This window comes from Bos taurus, chromosome 11 (genome assembly GCF_002263795.3).
Source record: "Bos taurus isolate L1 Dominette 01449 registration number 42190680 breed Hereford chromosome 11, ARS-UCD2.0, whole genome shotgun sequence".
Classification (NCBI taxonomy): Eukaryota; Metazoa; Chordata; class Mammalia; order Artiodactyla; family Bovidae; genus Bos; species Bos taurus.
In genome coordinates, this window is record NC_037338.1 from 28,280,883 (window position 1) to 28,307,669 (window position 26,787).

Sequence of the window (26,787 nt, forward strand, 5' to 3'; positions counted from 1 at the left end):
GTGATTACCTCTTCTAAGTTAGGTTCAGCTCAGTTCAGCTCAGTCCAGTTCAGTCGCTCAGTCATGTCCGACTCTTTGTGGCCCCATGAACCGCAGCACGCCAGGCCTCCCTGTCCATCACCAACTCCCGGAGTCCACCCAAACCCATGTCCATCAAGTCAGTGATGCCATCCAATCATCTCATCCTTTGTCGTCCCCTTCTCCTCCTGCCCTGAATCTTTCCCAGCATCAGGGTCTTCAAATGAGTCAGCTCTTCTCATCAGGTGGCCAAAGTATTGGAGTTTCAGCTTCAACATCAGTCCTTCCAGTGAACACCCAGGACTGATATCCTTTAGGATGGCCTGGTTGGATCTCCTTGTAGTCCAAGGGACTCTCAAGAGTCTTCTCCAACACCACAGTTCAAAAGCATCAATTCTTCAGCACTCAGCTTTCTTTACAGCCCAACTGTCACATCCATACATGACCACTGGAAAAACCATAGCCTTGACTAGACGGACCTTTGTTGGCAAAGTAATGTCTCTGCTTTTGAATATGCTGTCTAGGTTGGTCATAACTTTCCTTCCAAGGAGTAAGCGTCGTTTAATTTCATGGCTGCATTCACCATCCTCAGTGATTTTGGAGCCCAGAAAAATAAAGTCAGCCACTGTTTGCACTGTTTCCTCATCTATTTCCCATGAAGTGATGGGACCAGACGCCATGATCTTAGTTTTCTGAATGTTGAGCTTTAAGCCAACTTTTTCACTCTCCTCTTTCACTTTCATCAAGAGGCTCTTTAGTTCTTCTTCACTTTCTGCCTTAAGGGTGGTTTCATCTGCATATCTGAGGTTATTGATATTTCTCCCAGCAATCTTGATTCCAGCTTGTGATTCCTCCAGCCCAGTGTTTCTCATGATGTACTCTGCATATAAGTTAAATTAGCAGGGTGACAATATACAGCCTTGACTTACTCCTTTTCCTATTTGAAACCAGTCTGTTGTTCCATGTCCTGTTCTAACTGTTGCTTCCTGACCTGCATATAGGTTTCTCAAGAGGCAGGTCAGGTGGTCTGGTATTCCCATCTCTTTCAGAATTTTCCACAATTTATTGTGATCCACACAGTCAAAGGCTTTGAGATAGTCAATACAGCAGAAATAGATGTTTTCCTGGAACTCTTTTGCTTTTTACATGATCCAGCAGATGTTGGCAATTTGATTTCTGGTTCCTCTGCCTTTTCTAAAACCAGCTTGAACATCTGGAAGTTCACGATTCATGTATTGCTGAAGCCTGGCTTGGAGAATTTTGAGCATTACTTTCCTAGCATGTGAGATGAGTGCAATTGTGCGGTAGTTTGAGCATTCTTTGGCATTGCCTTTCTTTGGGATTGGAATGAAAACTGACCTTTTCCAGTCCTGTGGCCACTGCTGAGTTTTCCAAATTTGCTGGCATATTGAGTGCAGCACTTTCACAGCGTCATCTTTCAGGATTTGAAATAGCTCAACTGGAATTCCATCACCTCCACTAGCTTTGTTCGTAGTGATGCTTCCTAAGGCCCACTTGGCTTCATATTCCAGGATGTCTGGCTCTAGGTGAGTGATCACACCATTATGATTATCTGGGTCATGAAGATCTTTTTTGTACAGTTCTTCTGTGTATTCTTGCCATCTCTTCTTAATATCTTCTGCTTCTATTAGGTCCCTACCATTTCTGTCCTTTATTGAGCCCATCTTTGCATGAAATGTTCCCTTGGTATCTCTAATTTTCTTGAAGAGATCTCTAAGTTACAGACGCTAAAGGAAAAGATGGAGCATCACAGCGTGGAGTGGAAGCAAACAGCAAACACGTGTTTATTGAAGAACTTCTTTGTGGGATGTTTTCTAAATCTAGAAGTCGAGGGATGGGGGTGGGTTTGGGGAAGGAAGAATATAGGATGAAGTACCTTGAGAAAGTACTTTTGAGGACTGGTGATACAAGTGAGAAGACAGTTCCTGGCCATTTAAACAACGCTCCATGCCAAAGGAGTGACTCGGATGGAAGATGCTGGAGGAGGCGGGAGGAGACAGACGAGACCCCGGGAAGGGAAGCATTAGACCCCAGTGTAAGGCACGCCTGGGAAGCTTGCAGGGTGCTTATGTGTGCCTGGCTGCAGCGCTGGGCATTTGCAGTGGGAAATAAGGACTAAGAGGAGCACAGGGACAGTTTAGAAGAAGTGGGCTGCCATCTTGAGGAGTTGAATGTCACCCCGTGGGCAAGGGGCGTTTTGGTGAAAGTGGCATCATGATGACAACTGTATTGTAAACGGGTCGTGACTCCAGTAGGGTAGATTAGTGCTGAGAATGAGGAAGATCTAGGTTATCAGGCATATTTTATGAGGACTGGCACCAAGTGTGGGCATGGAACCAAAGGGTAGGCACAGAAGATTATGAAGAAGGATTCAGGGGCTCAGTGACTGATGAGATTGGAGGGGCAGAGTGTGGGAGGATCTGGGATGGCTCCAGGTGAAGGGCCTGGGAGAACAGGCTGCAGAATAGTCTGGTGGTTGTCCAGGGCCCTCTCTTTCCAAGTTCTTTGTATGTATCTTTTCAGAAGGTATTGTGTTAAGTCAGTATATATAAGTTTTGTGCATATGAAATATGAGTGTATACAAAGGCACAGAGAGACAGGAAAGAAGATGTTCCTGTCATCTCCAGAAGGGAGAAGAGGAATTTTGTAGTTTGGGGAAGGCCGATGGCATTTTAGGGGCTTCCTCGATGGCTCAGCCAGTAAAGAATCCACCTGCAGTGCAGGAGATGCGGGTTCGATTTCTGAGTCAGGAAGATTCCCTGGAGGAGGGTGTTACAACCCATCCCAGGATTCTTGCCTGGAGAATCCCCATGGACAGAGGAGCCAGGTGGGCTGTGGTCCATGGGGTCACAGAGTTGGACACAACTGAAACGTGCATACGCATGTGCGCACACACGCACATACACACATGTGTGCACACATGTGTGCACACACACACACACGCACACACATGGCATTTTTAGAGCAGCTGGTTTCCAGAGGATGAAACTTGAGCCAGCTCTGGAGAGAAGTACTGTGGCTCTTGGGAAAAATGAGAAGGCAGCCAAAATCGCGAACCCACAAGTGGCCCCAGTAGATAGAGTTGTAGGTAAGCATTGCCGGAGCTCCCCACCTCCTGCCTGCATGGTTGGGGTTGTCTGTGGATGAGTTTGTTGTTGGAAGTGGACAGTAACTGCCAAGGATCCCCGACTTGCATGGCTGCTTTCTTCTTTTTTCCTGGGGTTGGACACCCTATAAGGACTCTGGGCAGTAGAGAGCTTTGTGCCAAGGGAGGCTTTGCACCTTCGACTTGGTTAATTCAGGTGGCTTGGCCACTGAGGTGGTGGTAGGGGTGCAGGTGGGGATGCCATGGGTTTAGAGTTACAAATCAATGCCATTCACTGAATGAGTTGCACAACCAGGGCCTAAATCTTTCTCATAAGACTAACTTCTTTTTTTTTGGCTTGGTTAAGAGCATTTGTTTTTTAATGTTCTCTTTGTGAAGCGAGTTACCTCTTTTAATTTTGGCAGTGATTCCCTTATACAGAACATAAGCTCATGTTAATAATTGTACTATCCCCTAGGACAGGGGTCCCCAACCTCTGGGATCTAGTGCCTGATGATCTGAGGTGGAGCTGATACAATAATAATAGGAATAAAGTGCACAATAAATGTAATGTGCTTGAATCATCCCTAAACCATCCCCACTGCCCCCAGCCATGGACGTGGTCCCTGGTGCCAAAAAGGTCGGGACCTCTGTCCTCTGTGAGGTCCTATGACTGATACTGAATGGCCCAAACAAAGCTTAACACTAGGTAAGTGAAGTTTTTCTTCACTCTTCTGATTGAATCCTGGTAGGATTGAATCCTATAACTGACATGCGTTCCTGCCACCCTACCCCAGTTGCTTGGGGAGACAAAGATGAATGGGAAGCTGTTCTGGAAGAGCCCAGTTTCCTGCTGTGGTGGCTCCCAGTCATCAAGCCCTGTAGCCCAGGTAGCATGGCAGAGAGTGAAGTGATCTCCATTAGGTCTCTGAGCATTGGAGTGAATTCCAGGTCTTTAATTCTTAAGGCTTGAGAAGTTGGCCCGACAATCACATCCTTCCCACTGCCTCAGATAACACACCTGGGGATGCCACGTTTGTCACCTGCTTTTTGGATGACAAAAAGTGGGAATTTGTTGGAAAATTATTCACTCCAAGTGGCTGAGCTATTGAAATCACTTTCTCAGGGAGGCTTTGGCAAGCTTTGGGTCCCCTTGAGTTAAGAAACCTGTGATTCACCCATAGCTTTGTGAACGAAAGAATCAGAGTAACTTGATTTCAAGAAACAAGTGGTGAATTTTCTCATATTTAGGTAATTGGGTACTAGGGTCTGTGTTACACTCCAGGAGTTTCATTCACAGTGATGAAGTCATAGGGGTGAAGGTAACAAAAAGGCAGCCATGAGTGGGCCCTGGCAGCACCTCCCCACCCACCCTGCCAGCCCCTGCTGCTTGCTCTGATGCTCCTTGCAGGCTTCCAGGGGGGCATCTTCCATCTGTGACAGGGAACTTCAGGTTTTCTATCCCTTCTTCTGGCTGCATTCTGTTTCTTTCCCAGTTTGTTCCCTGAGCCCAGTTCTACCTCTGAGGGCTCACCCAGCTCTGTCGGCAGTTTCAGAGGCATCTGAGATATGTGTGTTCTGGGCAGCTGTTTCTGTTCTTATGCTGGTAGAGTGTTTATACAAGATGCCAGCCAAAGGGTCACAGCCCCGGGGATGAGTGAGGGTAGGGCATCTGGCCTGGCTAACATGGCACAAGCTTTGCACTATCAGGGTAGATGCCCATCAGATCACTGGCTTTTCCTGGCACTGCCAAGGGGTTAGCAGGCTTACTTCATACTCTGGAAGCTGCCACAGCCTCAGTCCCTGCAGAAGGCTGACTTTGCACTCTGGCTCACTACCGGGGCACAGCCTAGTGTGGTCATATGAAAGCTTACTGGGTTTGGTGGTGGTGAGGTAATCTTGAGGCAATCAAAGTAAATGAGGGGTAATTTGCAGGCTTCAGCAGGACAGTCACATTGTTAACACAATTAGTTCCATTAATGCTCCCTAATCATCTAAGATAAACAGACGGCCTTTGAAGTCAGGGAAAATATCTCTATGAAGTAAGGAAAGGATGAAGTGATCAGCTTCTTTTTTCTTCAAAGCACTTATCAATGTGAATCCTGACCAAAACATTAAAAACACCCACCGCCTACCGTGTATGCATGAGGGGATCAGGGAAAGGGCTTGGGGAGTCTCTTCAGAGGAGGTGGGGCAAAGACCAGATGGACAGCTATGGCTTGGGTTTAATCATCCTGTGTCTGCAGTAGGGCATTGGGTTAGATTGGTTGAGACAGGAAGTGGGAAAGACTTGGGTTAAATGAGGTACCCTGCTCCCCAGATAAGGTCTTTAAGAAAGGCTAGGATGAGCTGTGGACCACAAGCCCAGGTGGGATATTGAAGTTCTCTACTTCCCCCCTCCCTTCCTCTTTTCCTCTTTTCTTCCCTTCTCCTTTTCCTCTTCTTTATCTCTTTATCTCAAATACATATAGAAGTAGACAGCATAGAATAATGGATTCTCTTCTATGCACCAGCCAGTTTCAACAGTCATCATAACCAATGACCAATTTTCCAATCATATTTAATTATCAGCACCCCCTGCTCTATGGGGGATTTTTCTTACTCATTGAATGTTGCTCATCTATTTATGAATGATGGGGCTCCTGGAATTTCTGGTAGAGATTTCTTGTCTCTTTTTCTTTTTTTTTTCCTTCCTTGGAAGTTGAATGGGCCAACAATTTAGGTCAATATAGAGGTTTTCCTAAGAAGCTGCATCTGGGGCAAGAAAAGTGGGTGAAGGAGGTGGAGTCACGGGGCCTGCAAAGGCAACAGAACCTGGGTCCACTGGTGGGCTAGATGCACTGGTGAGTGGAAACACCTTTTCATTTTTATTTTTAATTGCTGACAGTTTAACTTATCTCCAGCTGAGCTGCCCGCTCTAGACCATTTGTACACAAGAATAAACATGGGAATAACAGCTTCCGTAACAGTAGCTATGTCAGCCTCAACTTTACCTGGCTGTGATTCTAAATCTTCCTAACCTTTTCCTGTGTCTTGCCTCAGAACACATGAGTGTTCCCCTGTGGGGATCTTGCTTGTCTGCAGTCCAAGAGAGCACATTGCTCAGGGGATTCCGGCACCCAGCATCTTGCTCCATTGTTTTCTTGCAACAGGCCTGGGAGTGCGGTGCCCATTGCAACTCCTCTTCCACTATGTCCTGACTGAATTTGGAGTCAGGGTGTTTAATGGTCAGGGGAGGGATATTCAATCTGTTAGAGAAACAGCAGCAGGCAGATAGGCTTCCCAGAAACAGGAAATGCCTTTGTGCTAACTTCAAGCATTATTTCAATTTTTCTACATTTTTTTCCTCACCACATGAACCCCATGCGTGTGTGCTTGCTCAGCCACTCAGTTGTGTCTGACTCTTTTATGGCCCCATGGACTGTGGCCCTCCAGTCTTCTCTGTCCATGGGATTATCCTGGCAAGAATACTGGAGTGGGTCGCCATTTCCCCCTACAGGGGATCTTCCTGACCCAGGGATTGAACTCTTATCTCCTGTGTTTCCTGCATTGGCAGGTAGGTTCTTTACCACTGAGCCACCTGTGAGGCCCCCGACATGAACCCCATCTTGTAACAGATACAGCAAGTTCAGTGATACATGAAGTCAACATCACATCAGGCTTTTAAAAAAATTACTGTGTATGGGGGTGTAGGGGTGGGGCGGGGACGGTGGATAGAAAGAGTTTTGGCCTTCTCTTCTGAAGACACAGAGAAAGCTAAAAATCAAGGCCTAAAAATCTGCCACAAGTCTGGGATGAATGTGCATGTTTGGTGTGGTGGTTTGGAGGAAGGAAGAATGAAATCAAAGCAGAGTCCACCTGGGGCAGGCGAGGCGGGCCTCTGTGTGGAGGTCTCTCAGGCATCTGGGCTGGTCCCTCTCATCTTCCCAATCGCTCTGTTCTTATGGCCCAATCTACAGATCCTCATCCCTTATCCAGCCCTTTCAAGGCCCGGATTTATTTAGAAATTCAGAATTTTGTGTTTTCTAGAATTTATTCTGTATATTCCATAATAACCCCAGCAGATTCTGGGGCAGTCCTTTATGATTGAACAAATTAATATTTCTATAACACAATTGTATAGATTTTCACACTAAGTGGAATAAGCAGAGACAATAAATAGCCATGTGTCAGCTTGGGTCAAGGTTTGTGGCAAAGGATTTTGACTCAAATTTCAAAAAAGTCTAATTTTTAGAGCATTTTGGATATCAGATTGTGGGTCAGGGGTTTTAGCTCTGTACTGCCTCTCTGCTAGGGACTTCTGAATTCAGATCTTAAGCTTGGACTTTCCCTCACCCTTGGCTGTCTCAGAGGTGTCTCCAGCCATACCTGTCCAACCTCTGCTCCGGATGTCCACTCCTGCCCCGCCTCCTTCCTGGTCCTCTCCTGCTTGGCCAAGGACAGCTTCATGTTTTGCTCAGGCCCCACAACTCCATGCTAGCCTCGAGCCCTCTCTTTATCTCAGGCACTGCATCTAATCCATTAGGAATCCTTTTGGCTCCACCTTCAAAATATGTTCAGAAACTGACCACTTCCCCTCACCTCCACTATCCCATCCCTTCCTAGTCATGCTGTCATCTTCCCTGGACTATTATGATAGCCTCCAACTCTCAACTGGATTATCATGACAGCCTCTGAGTTGGCCTTCCTGCTTCCTGTCTCGCCCCCAAGGTTTATTCTCCCCAATAGCCAGAGTGATCCTGTCAAAGTGCAAGTCACAGCACATCACTGCTCTGCTCAGACTTGCCTCTGGCTTCCCATCTCACTCGGCGACAAAGCCCAGCCCTCACCACACCCCCGCCTCTGGGACCTTGTCTCTGGTGACCTTCCTCACCCTGCTCCTGTCTCCCCATCTCCCACCCTGGCGAAGGCCAGGTCCTCTCCCACCTCCCAGCCTTTGCACTTGCTCTTCCCTCTGCTCGTTACACTCCTGCTTTCCTCCTAGAAATCTGCAGGCCTGACTCCTTGAATGTCAAGAAGGCCTTTCTTTTTTTTTAAGAAGGTCTTTCTTGATGACCTTAGATAAATGGACACTCAGTCACCAAACCCAAATTTTTTACTCGCCTTTTGACAAATAAAACACGAAATACTCTGAAGGGAAACCAACAAAAGGTTTAACAGGTTAGAAAAGATCTATTAACTGAAACTTGTTTTCTGTTACATATACTCTGGGCAGTGAACAAAGCACTGACTATTCTAAGGATAGACTTAAAATTTTTGAACTTTATTTTCCTTTGATGCCTTTGAAAATCTAAGGACTTTTTTGTGCTTGGACTTTTTGTGTGCTCTCTTCTACTTATTTCAATCCCTGCCTCTGTTAATTAGTGATTGAAGATAGCCCTACAGTATCCTCACAAAGTGGATGGAGTTGAGAGCGCCTCTCGTATGGTCTGTAATACAATATACATGTGATATAGGTCTTTTCTATACTTGTCCAAAATATATGGAGATCTGATGTCCACAAGAGAAAGTCACAGGTTCAGAACTATTCCAGCATTCAAAGTTTGGACAACTTTCTGATCCCCTTTGCTATGAACTTCAGGAAATATCTTTCCTTCTAGTTCAGATGTTGGTGGGACTTCAGCACATGCATGTCTGATTTGTGAGTCCAACTGTATTTGCCTGTTCATTTTACAAGGCCTGCAACTTCATAAATGTGTAGAAAACAAGTAGAATTTTAAGGAGAGTTGCTCATTTTTAGAGAAGAAATAGTTCCTGCTTTCATGTATTCTTTGTATCTGAAAACCAACATAATCATTTCTTTATAGCAAAAGCCCAGTTGAACATTCACACATGCTTGTTAGGTTACATGTTAAGGTAGGCTTTATCCCCCAAAACTAGAAATTGTATCAAACTTATTTTATCTTCTTTACTATTTTGGCACAAAATCTAAAAATTTTTTAAATTTAATGTTTTCCTTCAAAATTAAACAGAGCCAACTGATTAATATCTAATTGAGGATAAGATTTTACTGATGGTGACCTGCCTATTAAATTCCATTTTCCTCTGTATTACGTGTTTGAGGTCTATGCTTGGTTTTTTTAGAACCAGCATTTTACATTTTTTATAAATTTTCTTTAAAAAATTATAGGACAGTGAGGACAAATGAGAGAATATATTCCTAAGAATGCCTGTAAAAACAAAGATAGTGATACCACGTGGCTAGATGTTAGCCCAGTATGGTTATATCATAGCAGAAGTGTTTTCATCATTACCTGGTTGACAAAGTCTATGCTGGTAGGAAAGTTTGTTACATGGAAGGTAGTTTAAAAGTTAACTGTATATAAGGTATAAAAATGTGGGCCACATCATCCCACAAAAATGGAGGAAGGGTATCATCATAGTATAAAGAAGGAGATTTAATCAAAGCAAACGATTTTGAAACTAGTACATTCTATTTGGCTGAGCTACTGAAGCTTCTCTTAAGATGTTCTAACTGTCCCCAAATGAGGAATATGCCTAGCTACTAACCCCTTGTAACTAGTGATTAGGATTGAGTAGTGCTGTGAAACATTTGACCAGAAAATTATGCTTTTTTAGAAGCATGTCGAGTGAACATAATTTGTCCCATTTTTACCTTGCACCTTAAGGAATTCTTAAGGAAGCCTGGTGGCTCAGAGGTTAAAGTGTCTGCCTGGAATGTGGGAGACCCGGGTTTGATCCCTGGGTCAGGAAGATCCCCTGGAGAAGGAAATGGCAACCCACTCCAGTACTCTTGCCTGGAGAATCCCAAGGAGGTGGGAGCCTGGTAGGCTACAGTCCTTAGGGTCGCAAAGAGTCGGACACGACTGAATGACTTCACTTAAGGAATTCTGCAATGAAAATTGGGATAACTGAGTGTCTTTATTTTCAGCTATAGATAATTTATTGAGATGTCTGAGTGGATTGCTTGACCTTACTCTGCCTCAGTTTCCTTACCTGTAAATGAGGGGACTGAGCCACACAGTGTCATTCAAGCAACAAGTTTATTGTTTGACTTTTTAAATCACAAAAGTTATAGTAGAAAGTAGAAGAAAAGACGAAGTTTAGAAAGCTATGAATATACACAAAGAAAAACCACACATTATTTCACTCTCTGTGGATAACATTTTATTTTTTAAAAATTGGGTCGTAATATACCTATTCCTTTGTCATTTCATTTTCTTTCCATTTTTAATACCATATTTTGCATATCTTTCCATGCCATTAAGTATAATTCTACAAGTTTGTTTTTTTTTTACAATGACATGGTATCTAATGATTTGAATATGCTACAATTTATTTAAATAGTTTGCTATTATTGGACAATTAGTTTCTAATTTTATACTCTTCAAAATGTTGTAATAATGATCCTTGTATTTAAATCTTCTTGCACATGTGTGATTTGGGATAAATTCCCAGAAATGGAATTGCTACGTCAAAGGATATAATGGCAAACTGCCCTACAAATTTTGTGCCAATTTGCACTTCATTAGCAGTGTACAAGGGGGTCTATTTCTCCTCTGCTCTTGGATAATATCATTTAAGATGATATGTCTTTGGAATTTTCATTCAAGGTGGCCTTGGAGCAAATACGTTGATTGCTTTGCCTTCTCAAGGTCCCAATTAAATAATAGAAAAGTAAAATGATGGGAGATACAATTTTATAACAATAAGTGAGAGAAAGATGCCATCAACAAACTATTTCAGTGAATTTCTGGGAAAAGAAAGGAGAAGGCAGGTGGCAACCATGGGACGGAATAGAGATATAAAGGAGCCACAGCTCAGAACATGTGTGGAAGGGTACCAGAGCCCCGCCTAGAGCTAGCTGTTCTGCAGAACCCTCAGGGAGCTCAGGCATGGAGACTCAGTCACCCCAGAGGCAGAAGTGAGATGTGCAGCTGAAAGCAAGTGACTGTTTGAAGGTCTATATGTGGAATATGCCAAATAATAGGAATTTCATGGAGAAAATGAAGAAGTCAATAGCAAAGGACACATAGAAGAACCTATCCCACAAATTCAATAAATCCAAAGAACAAGCACAATGAATCAAAAAAAAAAAAAAAGATACCTTGCACATATCATGGAATTTCAGAACTCTGAGGATAGAAAAGAGATCCTAAAACTTCCACAATGCAGACTACTAACCACACGTTACTAATCATGGCGTGAGATCCTGAAACTTCCAGAGAGTGAAGACAAAACAATGTCACCTACTAAACAAAAGCAACCAGGCTGATATTAGAGTTCACTGGCAATATCAATGTTAGAAAAAAAGTTCTGATAATGATTTTTTTTTTTTACCTAGAACTCTATATCTAACCTCTAATAATGATTTTTTTTTTTTTTTACCTAGAACTCTATATCTAACCTCTAAACTATCAATCATGTGTGAACACAGGCATGCAAGGTCTTAGAAAGATGGCTTTCTATGCATTCTTAATCAATATATCAATCAGAATGTACTTTACTGGCAAAAACAAGGGAATAACTCAGAACGAGGAAGATGATGGATTCCAGCAACAGTGACTGCATGCAGTAGAGCGGTGAAAATGAATCATGGTACTACAACTGTGCAGGAGACCAGAGAGCAGTCAGCCCAGATTAGGGAGAAATGGACAGTGAAGGTCACCAGAAGTGCAGACCCTTAAAAAAGGGAACCCAGGGGAAACTTAAGGATCTGAGAAAGGCAATTGGTAGAGTGGGAAAAAAAAAAAAAAGCAATCCATTTGAATTTGATGCCAGGTATATTCTTTATTCGGAGAAGACAATGGCACCCCACTCCAGTATTCTTGCCTGAAAAATCCCATGGATGGAGGAACCTGGTAGGCTGCAGTTCATGGGGTCGCTGAGAGTCGGACACGACTGAGCGACTTCACTTTCACTTTTCACTTTCATGTACTGGAGAAGGAAATGGCAACCCACTCCAGTGTTCTTGCCTGGAGAATCCAAGGGACAGAGGAGCCTGGTAGGAGGCCGTCTATGGTGTTGCACAGGGTCGGACACGACTGAAGCGACTTAGCAGCAGTAGCAGAGCCTATTATGTTGGAGAAGGAAATGGCAACCCACTCCAGTATTCTTGCCTGGAGAATCCCAAGGATGGGGGAACCTGGTGGGCTGCCAGATGTCTATGGGGTCGCACAGAGTCGGACACTACTGAAGCGACTTAGCAGCAGCAGCAGCATAGTCTTCATTGAGTGATATATGGAGTGTCACATTGGACTCCTAGAAAAGAAAGTATATGTGATATCATTTACAAAGTTATAATTTTACATAAATACTATTACTTCATTTTCAAGTGTTGAAACCAACATATACACAAAACATGGAACTCAACTACAGTTAGAAAAGAAAATCAGTATTGTTAACATTGATGTGTGCATACTTAGTGACTCAGTCGTGTCCAGCTCTTTGTGACTCTATGGACTGCAGCCCACGTGGCTTCTCTGTCCATGGGATTTTCCAGGCAAGAATACTGGAGTAGATTGCCATTTGCTCCTCCAGGGATCGAAGCCATGTCTCTTGTGTTGGCTTCTTTCCCACTGAGCCACCTGGGACGCCTGTCCACACTGATAGTCGAACAGTAAACATGTGAAGGATAGGGGTGGGGCTGGAAGGATTCATGGTCTCCAGTTAGAATGTGGAAGGTCAAGGGACATGGTCTATAGTTGATGAAACGAGAAATTGACATTTAGATTGCTTTTTTGCAGTTGTAGAGAAGAATAGAGAAGGAATTGAGAATTGCAGTGTGTAATTATTTTGTAGAGGGAGGAAAGTGAAGTGAGGTGGTGAGTAAACTAAATCCTCATCTATCACAGCAGCAAGGCAAGAGCGAATGTCTAAAATAAGAAATCCGGAAATTGAGGTATAAACATATTATTTAAGGACACTGTAGTGAGGGCTAGAAAAACCCAAATAGAAATTATTAAAATTGGCTCCCTCTGGGGAGTATGGGGCAAGAGACTGCTGCCTCTTATTGTAAGTTCACATGTAGCTTTGATTTTTAAAAACTGAACACATCATGGTACTTAATTTTGTTTATATTTTAATAAACAAATAGCTCAAGAATACATAGCCCCAAAGAAACTTTGACTAATTTGATAGGCAAAAGAAAAAAAATTTTACCCTTAGTTAAATTTGCATTACTTTGCTTATTTGAACCAAGTGTTTTAAAAGTAGCTTATAAATCTTAGCTTTCATGCCTCTGTGATTTTTATAAAACCCTTCTTTTCCTCATCAGGCATGGTTCCAACTATATGACGCAAGTGAAGTCGCTCAGTCGTGTCCGATTCTTTGTGACCCCATGGACTGTAGCCCACCAGGCTTCTCCGTCAATGGGATTTTCCAGGCAAGAGTACTGGAGTGGGTTGCCATTTCCTTCTCCAGGGGATCTTCCTGACCTCGGGATTGAACCCAGATCTCCCGCATTGTAGGCAGGCACACACTTTACCCTCTAAGCCACCAGGGAAGTCACTTAATGATGCTATAATGCAAAGCAGTGGCAAATAGGACTTGTTATACAGAAAATCTCAATACAGCAATATTTCTAGGAGGGCATTTACTCCCTGAAACTGGGCATCCTGCCCTGTGTTTGTGTTTTATAGTCCAAACCTCCTAGTGGTTTTGCTGTGGGATTGGTGTTCCTTCAACTATGAACTCCAAGAGCAATGAAAAAGCTTTACTTTCATTATTCTTGTTCCCAAGAAGCAACTCTGCCTTCATGCACACAGCATGGGCTCCATGAACAGCTCACAATGTGTTCTTTCTCCAAGATCTCCTTGAGTCCTTACCTTTGATTGGGCCCAAGGTAACAGGAGCATTGGATAGGGAGTTGGAGAGCCCTGCCTTAATGCAGGCTCCCCTTCTTCAAGCTATGAGGTTGTGGGCAAGCCACTGAAATCCCTGAATCTGTTTTCTCATTCCTGAAATGGTTAAGATAAGACTCTCTCTCATCCAGATAACATTTGTGAAGTGCTCAGTAAAGGGTGTTTATTAGACTTGTGATTATTAGCATGAATAAAAGAGTCTCTCTTTTTGAGATTCTCAAAGTGTTAAATAACAGTTATAATGTCTTAGGTTTTGAAGGGAGTCAGGAACTGAACACCTTTGTGAGCCATTGGTGAAGGTCCTACTAAGTTGTGATATTATAGAGACAGAAAGGTTCCTGGCCTGGAGATAAATTTTCTGGTTGCACAATCTTGAGCTCCTTACTGGGGCTTGGCTCTGTTCTATGTGGATCCGTTGAATTCCAGGTGGAGTCTCTACTGATTCCCTGCCATGTGCCCAGTCCTGGATCAAGGCTGCCATGTGCCCAGTCCTGGATCAAGAACTGTGGACCCCTCCTCCCCCTAAAAGGGACATGTGACTCTTCCCCAGAGGGTCTCAAAGTCTAGGCAAGCAATAACCCTAACGACTTGACAGCTGACATTGAGAGGATTCTAGCAGTGTGTCAGGCCCAACTCCAAGTGCTTTACCCTCTCATTTGATCCTCACAACACTCCGAAACAGGTTGCACTGACATTCTAAATGTGTAGGTGAAGAAATTGAAGCAGGGGCCACACAGCTTGTGACAGGCAGAGCTGGGGTTAGGCCAGCTTCAGAGCCTTGACACTCATTCACTGTGATTGGCTTAGTGTGAAAATCAGGAAACATGGAATAAAACACATGGATACAAGTATATGCAGTGAGAGAGAGCATTGTAAAGCAAAATGCAAAGTGCAGATGGGTGGTGAGTATTTTTCACTTCAAAATACTGGGGGTAAGTGGTTGCATTTCCTACTGTTTGCATTCAGCATCTGCTCATGGTTTACACATACACTGTCATCCCTGAAAGAAGAGAGGAAGATGACACCCTGACCTGGCGATACTTTGTAAGCCATCGCACCCGCTTGGCATTAGATTTGGCATTTTGGGATGTTTTTTCAGCTCAGGAAAGCATCTATATACACAGACTTATTTGTTTTTAGCCACCTCTGTCATCAGAGGGAGCCAGCTCTCTGGGTCTATTTCTGAGCCTGTTGAAAAGAGGAAGCAGGTGCTAGCTGAGTTGACTCCGTTTTTGTGGCTGGTGGGGAGCTGGAATCTGTAACAGGCCTCCAGTTCAGCCAACAGGGCTTCCACACGGAGATGCTGGCTGCTGCTCTCTTGGTATCTAGGACCTGGTTACGGCGGATGGGCAAGCAATGTGTCAGCCAGTTTTGAGGGGCGTTTATATAAGATGTGTCTGGGAACGGAAGCAAGCTACTCTCCGGGGGACTGGAGGTTAGAAATGGGTAGTGAAAAAAGGTGTTGACTTAAATATTGTGACAAGTTCACACAAGGACACGGTTTTTTTCAGTTGGAGTAAAATTGCTTTACAATGCGGTGTTAGTTTCTGCTGTACAAATTGTGAATCAGCCATGTGTATACATATATCCTCTCCTCCTCAAGCCTCCCTCCTATCCCCCATCTCTCCCCTCTAAACCATCACAGAGCACTGAGCTGCACTCCTGTGCTATACAGTCGCTTCCTGCTAGCTAGCTATTTCACACTTGGCGGTATATATATATATCAATGCTACTCTCTCAACTGGTCCCACCCTCCCCTTGCCCCACTGTGTCCACAGGTCCGTACTCTAGGTCTGCATCTCTATTCCTGCCCTGCAAACAGGTTAGGAACATGATTTTAAAAGTCAAATGGTTCAAAAGACCATAGAGTAAGGAATAATGCTCCTTTTCTGATTTCTGGCCCCTCAATACTATAGTTTCTATCCCTGTTGATTAAGACTCTTTCTAGAGAGAATCTCTGCCTAACGAGTATGAGTGTGTGTGTGTTTGTATACCCATATGATCACCCATTTTATTCACATGATAGCCTGGCATAATATACCCATTACACTATATTTTTTCCCACTTACTATAACCCAGAGAAAATTTCATATAGGTCAATACATTTAGATCTTTTCCTTCTTTTTATAGGGCTTGCATAGTCACCTACTGAATGATTTCCCATGATTTATTCAAGTGTCTCCTGATCATGGATATTTAGGTCCTTGAGGTCATTAAAAGCCATTCTAGAACATTTGGCCTATTTTTTTGTTTTGTTTTGTTTTGCATATGAGGAAATTGAGATCCACACACAGAAAGGCAGGTTTAAATAATTCAGCAGAGAACCTACATTTTGGATGTTTTTCTTGCTTTTACTGTATTTTGATCACAGAAAGACAAGAGAAGGTGGCTGTGAGTGTTTTGCACACGTGGGTGGGTGTGTGAATATATGCCTACACAGGTAGGTGTACATTATGTTGGGTGACAGATGTGTTCTTGAAAAACTCTGAATGAACCCTTTTATTTTTAAAAATGGAATATGAAATTTTAAATGCCCTGAGGGTGGGAAGATGATTTATTATTTAAAGAAAAATTGTAGAGCAATCCTTATGTGAAATGATGTCTTCTTTTTTTCCTTTTTTGAAAACGACTTTATTGAGGTATAATTTACATGCAAGAAAACGCATCCATTTTAAGTGTGTGGCTTGATGTGGTTTAACAAATGTATGCATTCATGTCACCACCACCTAATCAACATACAGAAAAGTTTCATCTTCCCCAAAAGTTCTTCTGTGCCTCTTTTTAAAAAAATTGAATATTTACTTTACCATTGTAAAATACAAAACTCAAAATCATTCAGTCATCCTCTATGCCTCATTGAATCCAGTTCTCATTTCCACCGCCAGGAGATCACTGACAGTCTTTTTGTCATGATAGATTCGTTTTGCCTATTCTAGAACATTATGTAAATTGAATCATATAGTATGTGCTCTTTTGTATTTGGCTTCTTTCCCGTAGCATTCGGTTTGTTGTGTGTACCAGGAGTTCATGCTTCACTGCTGAGTGAAAGTCTATCGGATGGATGCGGCCTGGTTTACTTATTCATTGATCTGTTCTTGGACATTTGGGTTGTTTCCAGCATTTGATTCTTATGAATGAGGCCACTAGGAACATTCGTGTACAGGTTGATGGCTTCCCAATGCAGAAGACATCAGTTCAATCCATGGGTTGGGAAGATTCCCTGGAGTGGGGAATATTGGAGTGGGAAATGGCCACCCACTCCAGTATTCTTGCCTGGAAAATTCCATGGGCAGCAGAGTCTGGCAGGCTACAGTCCATGGGGTCGCAAAGGGTCAGACATGACAGAGCACGCATGTACATGGTTATGTGATGGCTTCCCAAGTAAATAATCTCCATAATTCAGTTGTACAGATCCTCTTTTCATCCACTGCGCCAACATTTATAAATATTATTAAATCCCTCCAGTGGGCTGGACAGGCAGAATTTTGCCCTGCAGGATATACACGAAAGTCTGCATAATATCTTTGCACTTCCACGGAAGGTGTTTGAGATAGAAGCCATCCTCTTTTCCCCTTATTTCATGAATGTAAGTACTGTTGGAAGCCTGTGAACCGAGTGGAACTCTTAAAAATATTTAATTACATGTGTAACCTCTGCTTTTTAACCAGCCGGTGCTCTCTACCCATCAAGCTAGCAGCAAACTCCTCTAATGAAGAGTCTTTAGTTTAATTGGCTGCTAACTCCAAAATCAGCACCCAGCAGCTGCTTGAGAGCAGCCATTGCGGTCTCCACGTTTACTGCCTTCCAGAAGCAGTGGTTAGCAGGCAGGCCACTTGCTGCGTGAAGATCTCCTGCTAGGTCTGGCTTGCCTCTTCCATGCCCAGTGCCTCTGGGGATGGTAGTGTGCCCAGGGGGTCTCCGGGGAGAAGAGCCAGCAGTAAAGAGAATGCAGGCCTTGGGAAGTGGGTCCTCTGCCTCAGAAAGAAACCCTGAGTCTTCTCCCTCCTTCTTCCTCCCACTTCCTCCTCCCTCACTCCCCACCCTCCTTCAGGAAATACAAGAAACAGTCTATTATCTAGGACTTAATTGGTGTAACAGGGGCGGTGCAGCCTCCTTCTCCTTCCTGGAGTCATCTTTTTCTGACCCACTCTCTCCCTTTTGCTTCTTTCCAGGCCCTAGTGCCTAACAACAGATGGAAAAGGAAATGAAACTCAGATGGGGCCTCTGTGACCCTTGTGGGCTGCTCTGAGGAGAGGTTTGCCTCGAGGTCTTCAGTGAAAGTGGAGCCTATGGTTAGGAGGAAGTTTGACTATGAATTTTTTACCTCCTTTGTCTTAAGCCCCACTGCCCCCAAACGTAGGCATGCACAGTGCACGCAGCAGTGACAGCTAAAGCGGCTGCGTGGGTGGGGTGCTAGCCCAGTGGTCAGAGTTCTTGCTGGACAGGTGTGGTGTGGTGGGAGGAATAGAGGTTGCTGAGAGTTGGGAGCTGAGGGGGCAGGTTCTGACTCTGCCCTCATCCCTGACTGTTCAGCTCCAGAGGACTGGTCCCCAGAGACCACTGTGTGAACACTGCCCCTGCAGCTGTGTGTGCTCTCACTAGCCTGATTATCTTCCTTAACTTCAGTTTTCTCATCCTTACAATGTTGCTAATAATACTTGTTACCTTACAGGTTAATTGTGAGGGATCAATGAATAATGCTTGTGAAGAACTTTGTGAAGGGTCAGGCACCATCCAAAAGAGTACCTGCAGGTCTTTTTGCTTTTCAGAGATGGCTTTTTGCTGGTTTCGATGGTTTGAGCTCTTTCGCTGTTGCTTTGTACCGAATTTGCAGGAATGGAGATCTTGTTTATGCCCAGACCTTCCCCAAGTCAGGGAAGCAGAGGATAGACGAGGTATTCAGGTCAGTTGTACCTGAGAAGGACACCCACAGAGGACAGCCAGAGGCTGCCCATTCTGGGCTGGATGGGGCTTGAGATGGAACCCTATCAAAGTCATCTCTGCTGGGTGCTCAAGGCAGCAGCACTGTGTGGGAATCCCACTGAAAGTTTTCTGAACCCAAGTTTTTCCATCTGAAAAGTGGGGAATATGTGTGGGAGATTGTCGTTGTTGTTTAGTTGCTCAATTGTGTCTGACTCTTTGCAACTCCGTGGACTGTAGAACCCAGGCTCCTCTATCCATGGGATTCTTCAGGCAAGAATACTGGAGTGGGTTGCCATTCCCTTCTCCAGGGGATCTTCCTGACCCAGGGCTCAAGCCTGGGCCTCCTGCATTGCAGGCAGATTCTTTACCATCTGAGCCACTAGGGAAGCCCTCACAAGAGATTAGGTGAACTAATTCAAGTAAAAAACTCAATACAGTGTCCCAGGCCTAGTAGAGACAATATGTGGTCATCCTCCACTTCTTATCTCAATCACCTCATGACCCTCTGATGAACAGGGGCTATAGCCAGTTTTTGCCCCTGGGTTTCCTGCTAGGGGAGGGTGCAACATTCTCACCTTGGTTCTACGTCTGATAACTCAAAGCACTGTAAAATCATCAGATGTACTGGAATACATAAAATAACCAACTTTGGGCAAGAAAATGCTTTGTAGCGGGGGTGGGGGGTGGACAGAGAGTTTGATATGGTGGAAAGAACATCACATCGGATTAAGTAGCAAATTTAAATACTTGACTTTTGAATAACAACTGTCATCGGGCTCAGTCACTAAGCTGTGTCTGACTGTTTTGTGACCCCCATGGACTCTAGCCCACCAGGCTCCTCTGTCCATGGAATTTCCAAGGCAAGAATAGTGGAGTGGGTTGCCATTTCTTCCTCCAGGGGATCTTCCTGACCTAGGGATCAAACCCGAGTCTCCTGCATCTCTTGCATTGGTAGCTAGATTCTTTACCACTGAGCCACCTGGGAAGCCTTTAATAACAATAGCAGCAACAATTACTGAGTGTTCTGGGCCAGGCACCCTGCTGTGCACTGTACATAGGTTTTGCATTTTATGTCAGGACAGCCCGTCACAGGACCTGTTATTGCTCCATATCACTGAGGAGCGCTCTGAAGCTTAGAGGAGCTAGTTTCTTGCTTCAGGCCGGAGAGCCAGCAAATTCACTCTTAACCACTATATACTGAGTAGCTCCTAAGTGCCAAGGGCTTTGTATGTGCGTCTTGTGGAATTTTCACAGCAACCTGTTTCACAGATGAAGAGATAGAGGTTGAGGTTCGAAGAGAATACATAATTGACTGACCTGTAAGTGACAAAACTGGGATTCAGTCCTGATCTGACTCTAAAGGTTGTGTTTATCTCCCCCTCGGTTCTACTGCTTTGCTTCTGGCCTCAGCTGAAGGTTGAAACAGAATCATAGTCAAAAACGGAGATAGTATCAGGGAAAGTGTATCAAATAAAAGCATGAGATTCAAGGCGATTTGACAAATGGGGTTGCCTCTGGAGAACTGGGAGGAACCTGAAGCCTGTGAGAAGGAACTATGAGAAGGGGATGGTTGGGCGGCGGGAGGAGGCCTGCTTTTATGTAGTGCCAGTTGCCTGGTGGTGATGCTGGCTTTCAGGTTGCAGGGGTTTTGCAGGGCTGGGCACCTACATTGCTTCATTATCCGCACCACGTAATTGTGAGCAGAATTTGTGATTAAGCTAATTTGGCCATGAAGTTGCAACGCATTCCACCCCTTTTTATACCAGATAACCCTTCCAGTCATCCACGTCGAAGTCACACCACTCTGGATGGATTCTCAGAGCCTCCTCACTCAGCTTGCTTGGGGCTCAGCCAGCACTCCGCGGCCATCTGCCCAGGCTGCAAAGCTCTTTGTTGCTCTTGGCATGTTTAATAGCTTAATTTCTATTTTTCTGTTTAGAAATGCATTTCATCGGCATTGAAGCAGCAGTGGGTGCTAAAATGGTTTCTGATTGCTATCTTGAATGTTAATATCCTAATACATTTTATCATCAATGACCTGTTCCCCCTTGACACAAGCTCTCGCTCCCCTTTTGCAAAGATAGGCATGCAGCCTGCCTTCCGATAGGCCACGCGGCCCATCTCATTCCTTTGCTGTCTCCCTCCCTGCTTTTCTCAGATACCATTGTACTTTGCCAATGAAATCCACAGTCGTGGGAAATCTTTGACTTGGAGGATATGAGAAAGTGTTTCATTTTGCCGGCAGGGTTTAATAGGAATGATCTAATCTCTAAGAGGCATACATTATTTAAATTCCATGCTTTTGGACAAGGGGGCCCCTGAGACTTTTGAACTGTGGCAGGGACGGGATTTTGGTTGGATTCTGTTCAGTGGAGTCGACTGATGGTTTTCCTGTTTGTAACTCGCTGCAGGGGCCAGGTTATGCTTGTGGCAGGGGACAGTACTAGTGGTAAGAACGCTGGAGAACATTTTCTTTATCCAAAAACCTGAAATCATGGGCTCTTGGGGCAGAAGGGGTGCAGAGAGTCATCTCCTGGCATCATCAGTGTGGTATTTGGCTCCCATTTGGACCCCGAACTCAAGATCTCAAGCTCAGTGAGTGGCCCCTGTGGAGCTACCTGAGAGCTTTCTGCCTCCCTCCCTCCCTGCCCTGAGAATGTGCCTAAAAGAGCACAGGGGCCTCATCTGGGGCAGGGAGGGGCATCAAAGACCCCTGTGGGTGGAACTGAAATTCTGAGGGAAACTGTCAGCCCTCTCAACCACTGAAAGGCTGAGTCAGGAAAGAAAGTGGGGCTCACACATGGCTCAGGGAATGTGGATTAGGAGTGGAGCAAGATGTTGGGGGCAGGGACCCAAACAGCATTAGTTCACCATGAGTTTTTACCTCATAGAGAGTCTCCGGTGCTCCGGGTATAGCTACCTCTTCTTCCCCTCGTGCCTCTTTGGAATATCATTTTAGTACAAATGACCTACCTTCCTTCCTGCCTAAGGAAGGGGCTTGAAGGAGTCAATAATCCCAGAATAGGCTCTGGGACACAGAGCCTTTCCCCACTTCTGCAGAGGTTTATTGGGTGTGTCTCCTGACCAGCAGACAGTAAGGTAAACACTGGGGGTGCAAATAGGATTGTCATAGTCTCTGTCAGGCTGACGATAGAGACATACTGACAATGTATTATAGCTTGATAGGGGCCGTGATTGAGATCTGTGTGTGTACTATGAGAACACAAGTGAGGAGTAATTCATTCTGACTTGGGAATATCTGGAAAAGCTTCAGAAAGGAGGCAATAACTGATCTTGACCTTGGAGGAGGAGGAGGTGTTCACCAGGCTGACCCTTCCTAAGTAGTACTTGCTAAATATGTGCCTGCTCTTTGCTGTACCATGGACAAAAAAGGGAGGGGCTAGTAGTTCCTTCCCTCAAGAGACTCACAGCTTGTTGAGGAGTCCAGCCTGGCACGACTGAGCCAACTGGAACTCTGCACAGGCAGATGGAAGGCGGGGGTGGCTACCAGGGTTACTTGGTGATCCAGGGTTTCCGGAGTCGCTACTCTCATGGAGAACACACTCTCTGTAAGGACAGCTCAGACCTCGGAAGGATATTGACTACAAGAGGCCCAGCTCCTCTGACCTTGCTCATCAGCCTGTTTCTGTATAGAAGTAGCTTGCTGGATTGGGAGGTGGGGAGCGAGGGTATGAGGGTGGGTGGAGGTTGGTGGTGAGAATTTAGTAGGATTGGCTTTTTCCTAACCCTGGTAGAGGCTGGGGTTTGCTAAACACAGGTGCCAGCACACCCTTGAGCATGGGGTCCTTCAGTCCTGCACGAGCACCACTCACATGCCCAGCCTTTGCCTATGATGTTGCCTTCATCTGGAATGCCTTCCCTTTCTTGCCCAGGCTGCTCTTTTATACTGATTTCAGGTTCACCAGAATACTTTATATCAGTTAATTTCTGTTCCTCATCATTAAGCTGGGTTTGGCATTGTTCTCTGTTGTTTGTTTGTTTTTTAACTTCCCAATGAGATTATAAACACCTTGAGAGTGGGAATAATGTCTTTTGCTTTTTTTTTTAATCTCCCATGAGCAATTTGTGTCATATAAAGGATAGGGGCTTCTGGAGACAGTCTTGGCATTGAATCTCAGCATTGCCATTTACCCTGGAATGGTGAAGTCAGTTTCCTTACCTGTGAAATGAGATAACACAGTTTGTTAACCTTGATTTTGTCAGCATTTGGGCTGGATAATCCTTTGTTGTGGGGGCTGTCCTGTCTGCTGCAGGATGTTTAGTAGCATCCCTGGCCTCCACCTGCTAGATGCCAGTAGCACCACTCCCTCTTCAGTCACGACAATCAAAAACGTCTCCAGATATTTTTGTGTCCCCCCCATAAGTGTTCCTTGTGTCAAGTGTCCCCGTGCAATTCCTGGTGTCACGTTTTGCTTGTGCAGCAAAACTGCTTCCAGGTGGGGACCCATGGGATGGCGCTGCCTGTTGGGGATGTAGCAAACCTCATCATTAGTGCATCTGGAACATAGTAGACATTCCATAAATGCTGATTCTCCCTCATGCCTAATTCACCCAGCACTCTCCATGTTGTAGGTTGATGGATTGAATGGAGCTGTGACTCTAGGTTTTAGCAGTTTGGGTTGGAAGTGTCATGAACTCTCAGGTTGCCCCCATGATGCACTAACAGAGTTACTGTCATTTTCTTAATTGCAGATTGATCTGGAGCCAGAAGGAAGAGTGTATGTGATCATTGATCTCTCGGGGTCGTCAGGTGAAGGTAGGAGAGTGTGACCTCTCGTCATTGTTCTCGTCCATTGACCCTTTTGTCTTTTGGTCTCTCCCTTCCATCTTTGGCTGGGACATATTACAGCGACATGTAATTAATTGGCACCGTTTAGAGGAAAAGGTTATTTTGAAGATGTTTACGCCTATGTACCAAAAGAGACCAGCCATGCCACCTGTTAGCTCTGGTGGACCTGAGGGAAGATTTTCGTCTTACAGAGTCAGACCAGTAAAGCAGGCATTCCCAGGCGCAGATGCCCAGGCAGGCTTTGGAGGGGTGGCTGCCTCTCCTGGGAAGCTCGCATGGGGTTTGTGTGTGTGCAGTGGGACGGAAGTAAAACCAGTTGGTCTAAGGGTAGTCAGAAATGAAATAAATGAGGTATCAAATTTCGGATTCCTATTTCTTTAGAGCTTTAATAGAAATGTTACTTCTATAAAGAGGGATAAATGAGGAGTTTGGGATAAACATATGCACTTGAGAACAGGGAGGTGGTGGCAGACTTGGGCTCTAAGGAGGTTGGGAATTAGGACTGAAACTTAGTTATAGGGACCATCTTTCCTCTCCTCTTCTCTATGAGGGCTGGGGACAGAACGGTTGGCTCTAATGTCACTGCAGAAAGATGGGATGAGCAAGGCAGGTTCCTCTTGGCAATGAGAAAAGATGGGGATTAGAGGCTGTGGTTCAAAGGGAAAGGCACAGCTCCTGGCTGGAAGACTTGGGCCTTTTACAGCATCTCCCTGGAATACTGGGGATTATAAGCCAAAGCCACAACCCCAAAATTTTAGGGAAAAAGCTCTAGTTTAAGATTCTGTAATGGAGGGGGGATTATGCAAGGAAATTCAAAGGAGCTGGTCAAAAGATGCACTTGACAGGTGTGCCTGGTGATTTTTATTTGACTGTTAACACCTGATTTCAACAGGTGTTCAGAATAATTCAGTAATTGTGCGTATATGGAGCTCATAATAGAAGTCAGTCCTCTTACAATAGATTTCAATTATTTGGCATAGGTTTAAAACTTTAAACATTCTTCCAAAATTGGTCTCTTTATTTTCTGCTCTTTATTGCAATTATATTTTGGCATTTCCAACTTTCCTTCTCTACTGTCAGCTCTGAACAGCCCAGAATAGAAAACTATTGTAGAAGATTTGAAGATTTAACAATATTTAGTATGAAATATTCAAGATGTGCAAAAAAATAATAAAATGGGATTAAGAAATAAAGCACCCAGTAAGGTAAAGCCTTGTGTTATTTAAACATAATGACTGATCCCAAATTTACCATACTTCACAGTATTACAGTGGTCTCCTGGTTGGAAATATGGGTGAAACATTTGATGGGAAAAATCAATCCCCCTTTTCCCTTACATAATTCTACATGCAACAGGATAATTAATTAAATATGTACTTCCTGTGCCAATATGCTGGGCAATCAGTGGGAGGCTTGGTTATTTTTCCTTTGAAAAAATTAATGACTTGCAAATTATAGAAGATGTCCTTTTTTTACATTAGCGGGAAAGGATATGGACAAATGAATGAATAAATAAATCAGAGGCAATTGGTTTTTTTCTTCTTGCTTCTACAGCTTATTGCATGTGAATGACCAAAGCAGTTTTCACTGGACTGAATTCTTAGTCTATTTTTTTTTTTATCTCTTTCATCTAAAGAAAACAGGGTTTACTTTGGAAATGCTGACACATGCCAGACTCAGTAAAGTGCTAGCATGTGTTGCTCTGAAGAAAAGGAGAAGTTTTCTCCTCTTTTTTCTTGCTGTTCCTGGATTTGGAATTCTTTCTCTGGATAGTGGGAGAGACTTCCAGCAATCTCTTCCTAGAAGCTGATCTTGGTGCGTTCCGTTTGTGTTCTGCGCGTCTGTTCTCCCAGTCCTGGTCTGGGATGTTGAGGACTCGTGGTCCAAAGGTAGTTTCATTTTTGGAACGGTTGGGAGGGTGAGAAGAGGAACGGAGAATAAGTAGCCCCAACGTTTGCTACCTTGATTGCATGGTAAGCGTCCAGGGAAAAACAGGTTTGTCACACCCAGACTGTGGACATTCATTGATTCTTATTTAAGTCCTTCTCTTTAGCGAAAATTCCTGACTCTGTATTCTGAGAAAAGGTGAAAAAGAGAGCTGCAATGAGGCACAGCTGACATTTTCACTGCTCTATTATTCTGCCATCAAGCATCCCTTCAGCTTGCCTATTTCAAGTGCTCCAGTCAGTCCCATCAATGGAAAAAAAGATATTCATAGCAATCGCACAAACTTTACACCACATGCAAATAGCAAAGAGCTCAGGGAAAGATGTGGGGGTGAGGCTGTGTGAATACACCCCCTTCTCCTGGGATGTGCCAAAGGATTCTTTTTTCTTGCTAACACACTGTGGAAAGCCTGGACATTTACGTCTGCTAGAGCTGGAATTAATGTGATTTCTAACTGTCTAATAAAATTCCATTGCTTGCATGTCCTGTGTAGTTCATCATAATGGGATTTGACTGGTATGAGCTTTAGCTAAACCAGGCGACCTAACCTCAGACATATGGGGTCGGGCTGGATAACAGTTAAGGTCATTTCTGGTCATGCAGTTTTGATCTTTGGTATAATTTGAATAGACATCTATCAGAGCTCAAGCTGAAAGCTGGCTAATATCTATAACCAGTAGAAGGGGTTGACAGGTACTGTGCCAAGGACTTTACCTACATTATCCCATGCAGTAAACGTTCTCAGAATGTTTTCTGTGTTGCTCTAGACTTGGGTGCCTCTTGTGCATTAGTTGCTCAGTCGTGTCCAACTCTTTGCAACCTCATGGACTGTAGCCCATCAGGTTCCTCTGTCCATGGGACTCTCCGGGCAGGAATGCTGGAGTGGGTTGCCATTACTTCCTCTAGGAGATCTTCCCGACCCAGGGATCCAACCCACGTCTTCTGTGTCTCCTGTATTGCAGGCAGATTCTTTACCCACTGGATCATTGGAGAAGCACCGGGTGCCTCTTAGTGTTTACTTTTATCATAGGTAATGACCATGACGGAGAAGGCGATGGCACCCCACTCCAGTACTCTTGCCTGGAAAATCCCATGGACGGAGGAGCCTGATAGGCTGCAGTCCATGGGGTCGCACAGAGTCAGACACGACTGAAGCGACT

At 44.4% G+C, this 26,787-nt stretch overlaps 1 protein-coding gene across 4 annotated transcripts in view; it reads left to right on the forward strand.

Annotated features, from left to right (window-relative positions):
* PRKCE (protein kinase C epsilon) overlaps window positions 1-26,787 on the forward strand; it is a 542,457-nt gene that overhangs the window by 188,184 nt on the left and 327,486 nt on the right. For all 4 annotated transcript variants that reach the window (XM_024998410.2, XM_005212581.5, XM_024998411.2 and 1 more), the window contains one exon: window positions 23,584-23,647. In XM_024998410.2, the coding sequence (XP_024854178.1) occupies window positions 23,584-23,647 (64 nt within the window). The remainder of the gene's footprint in view (window positions 1-23,583; window positions 23,648-26,787) is intronic.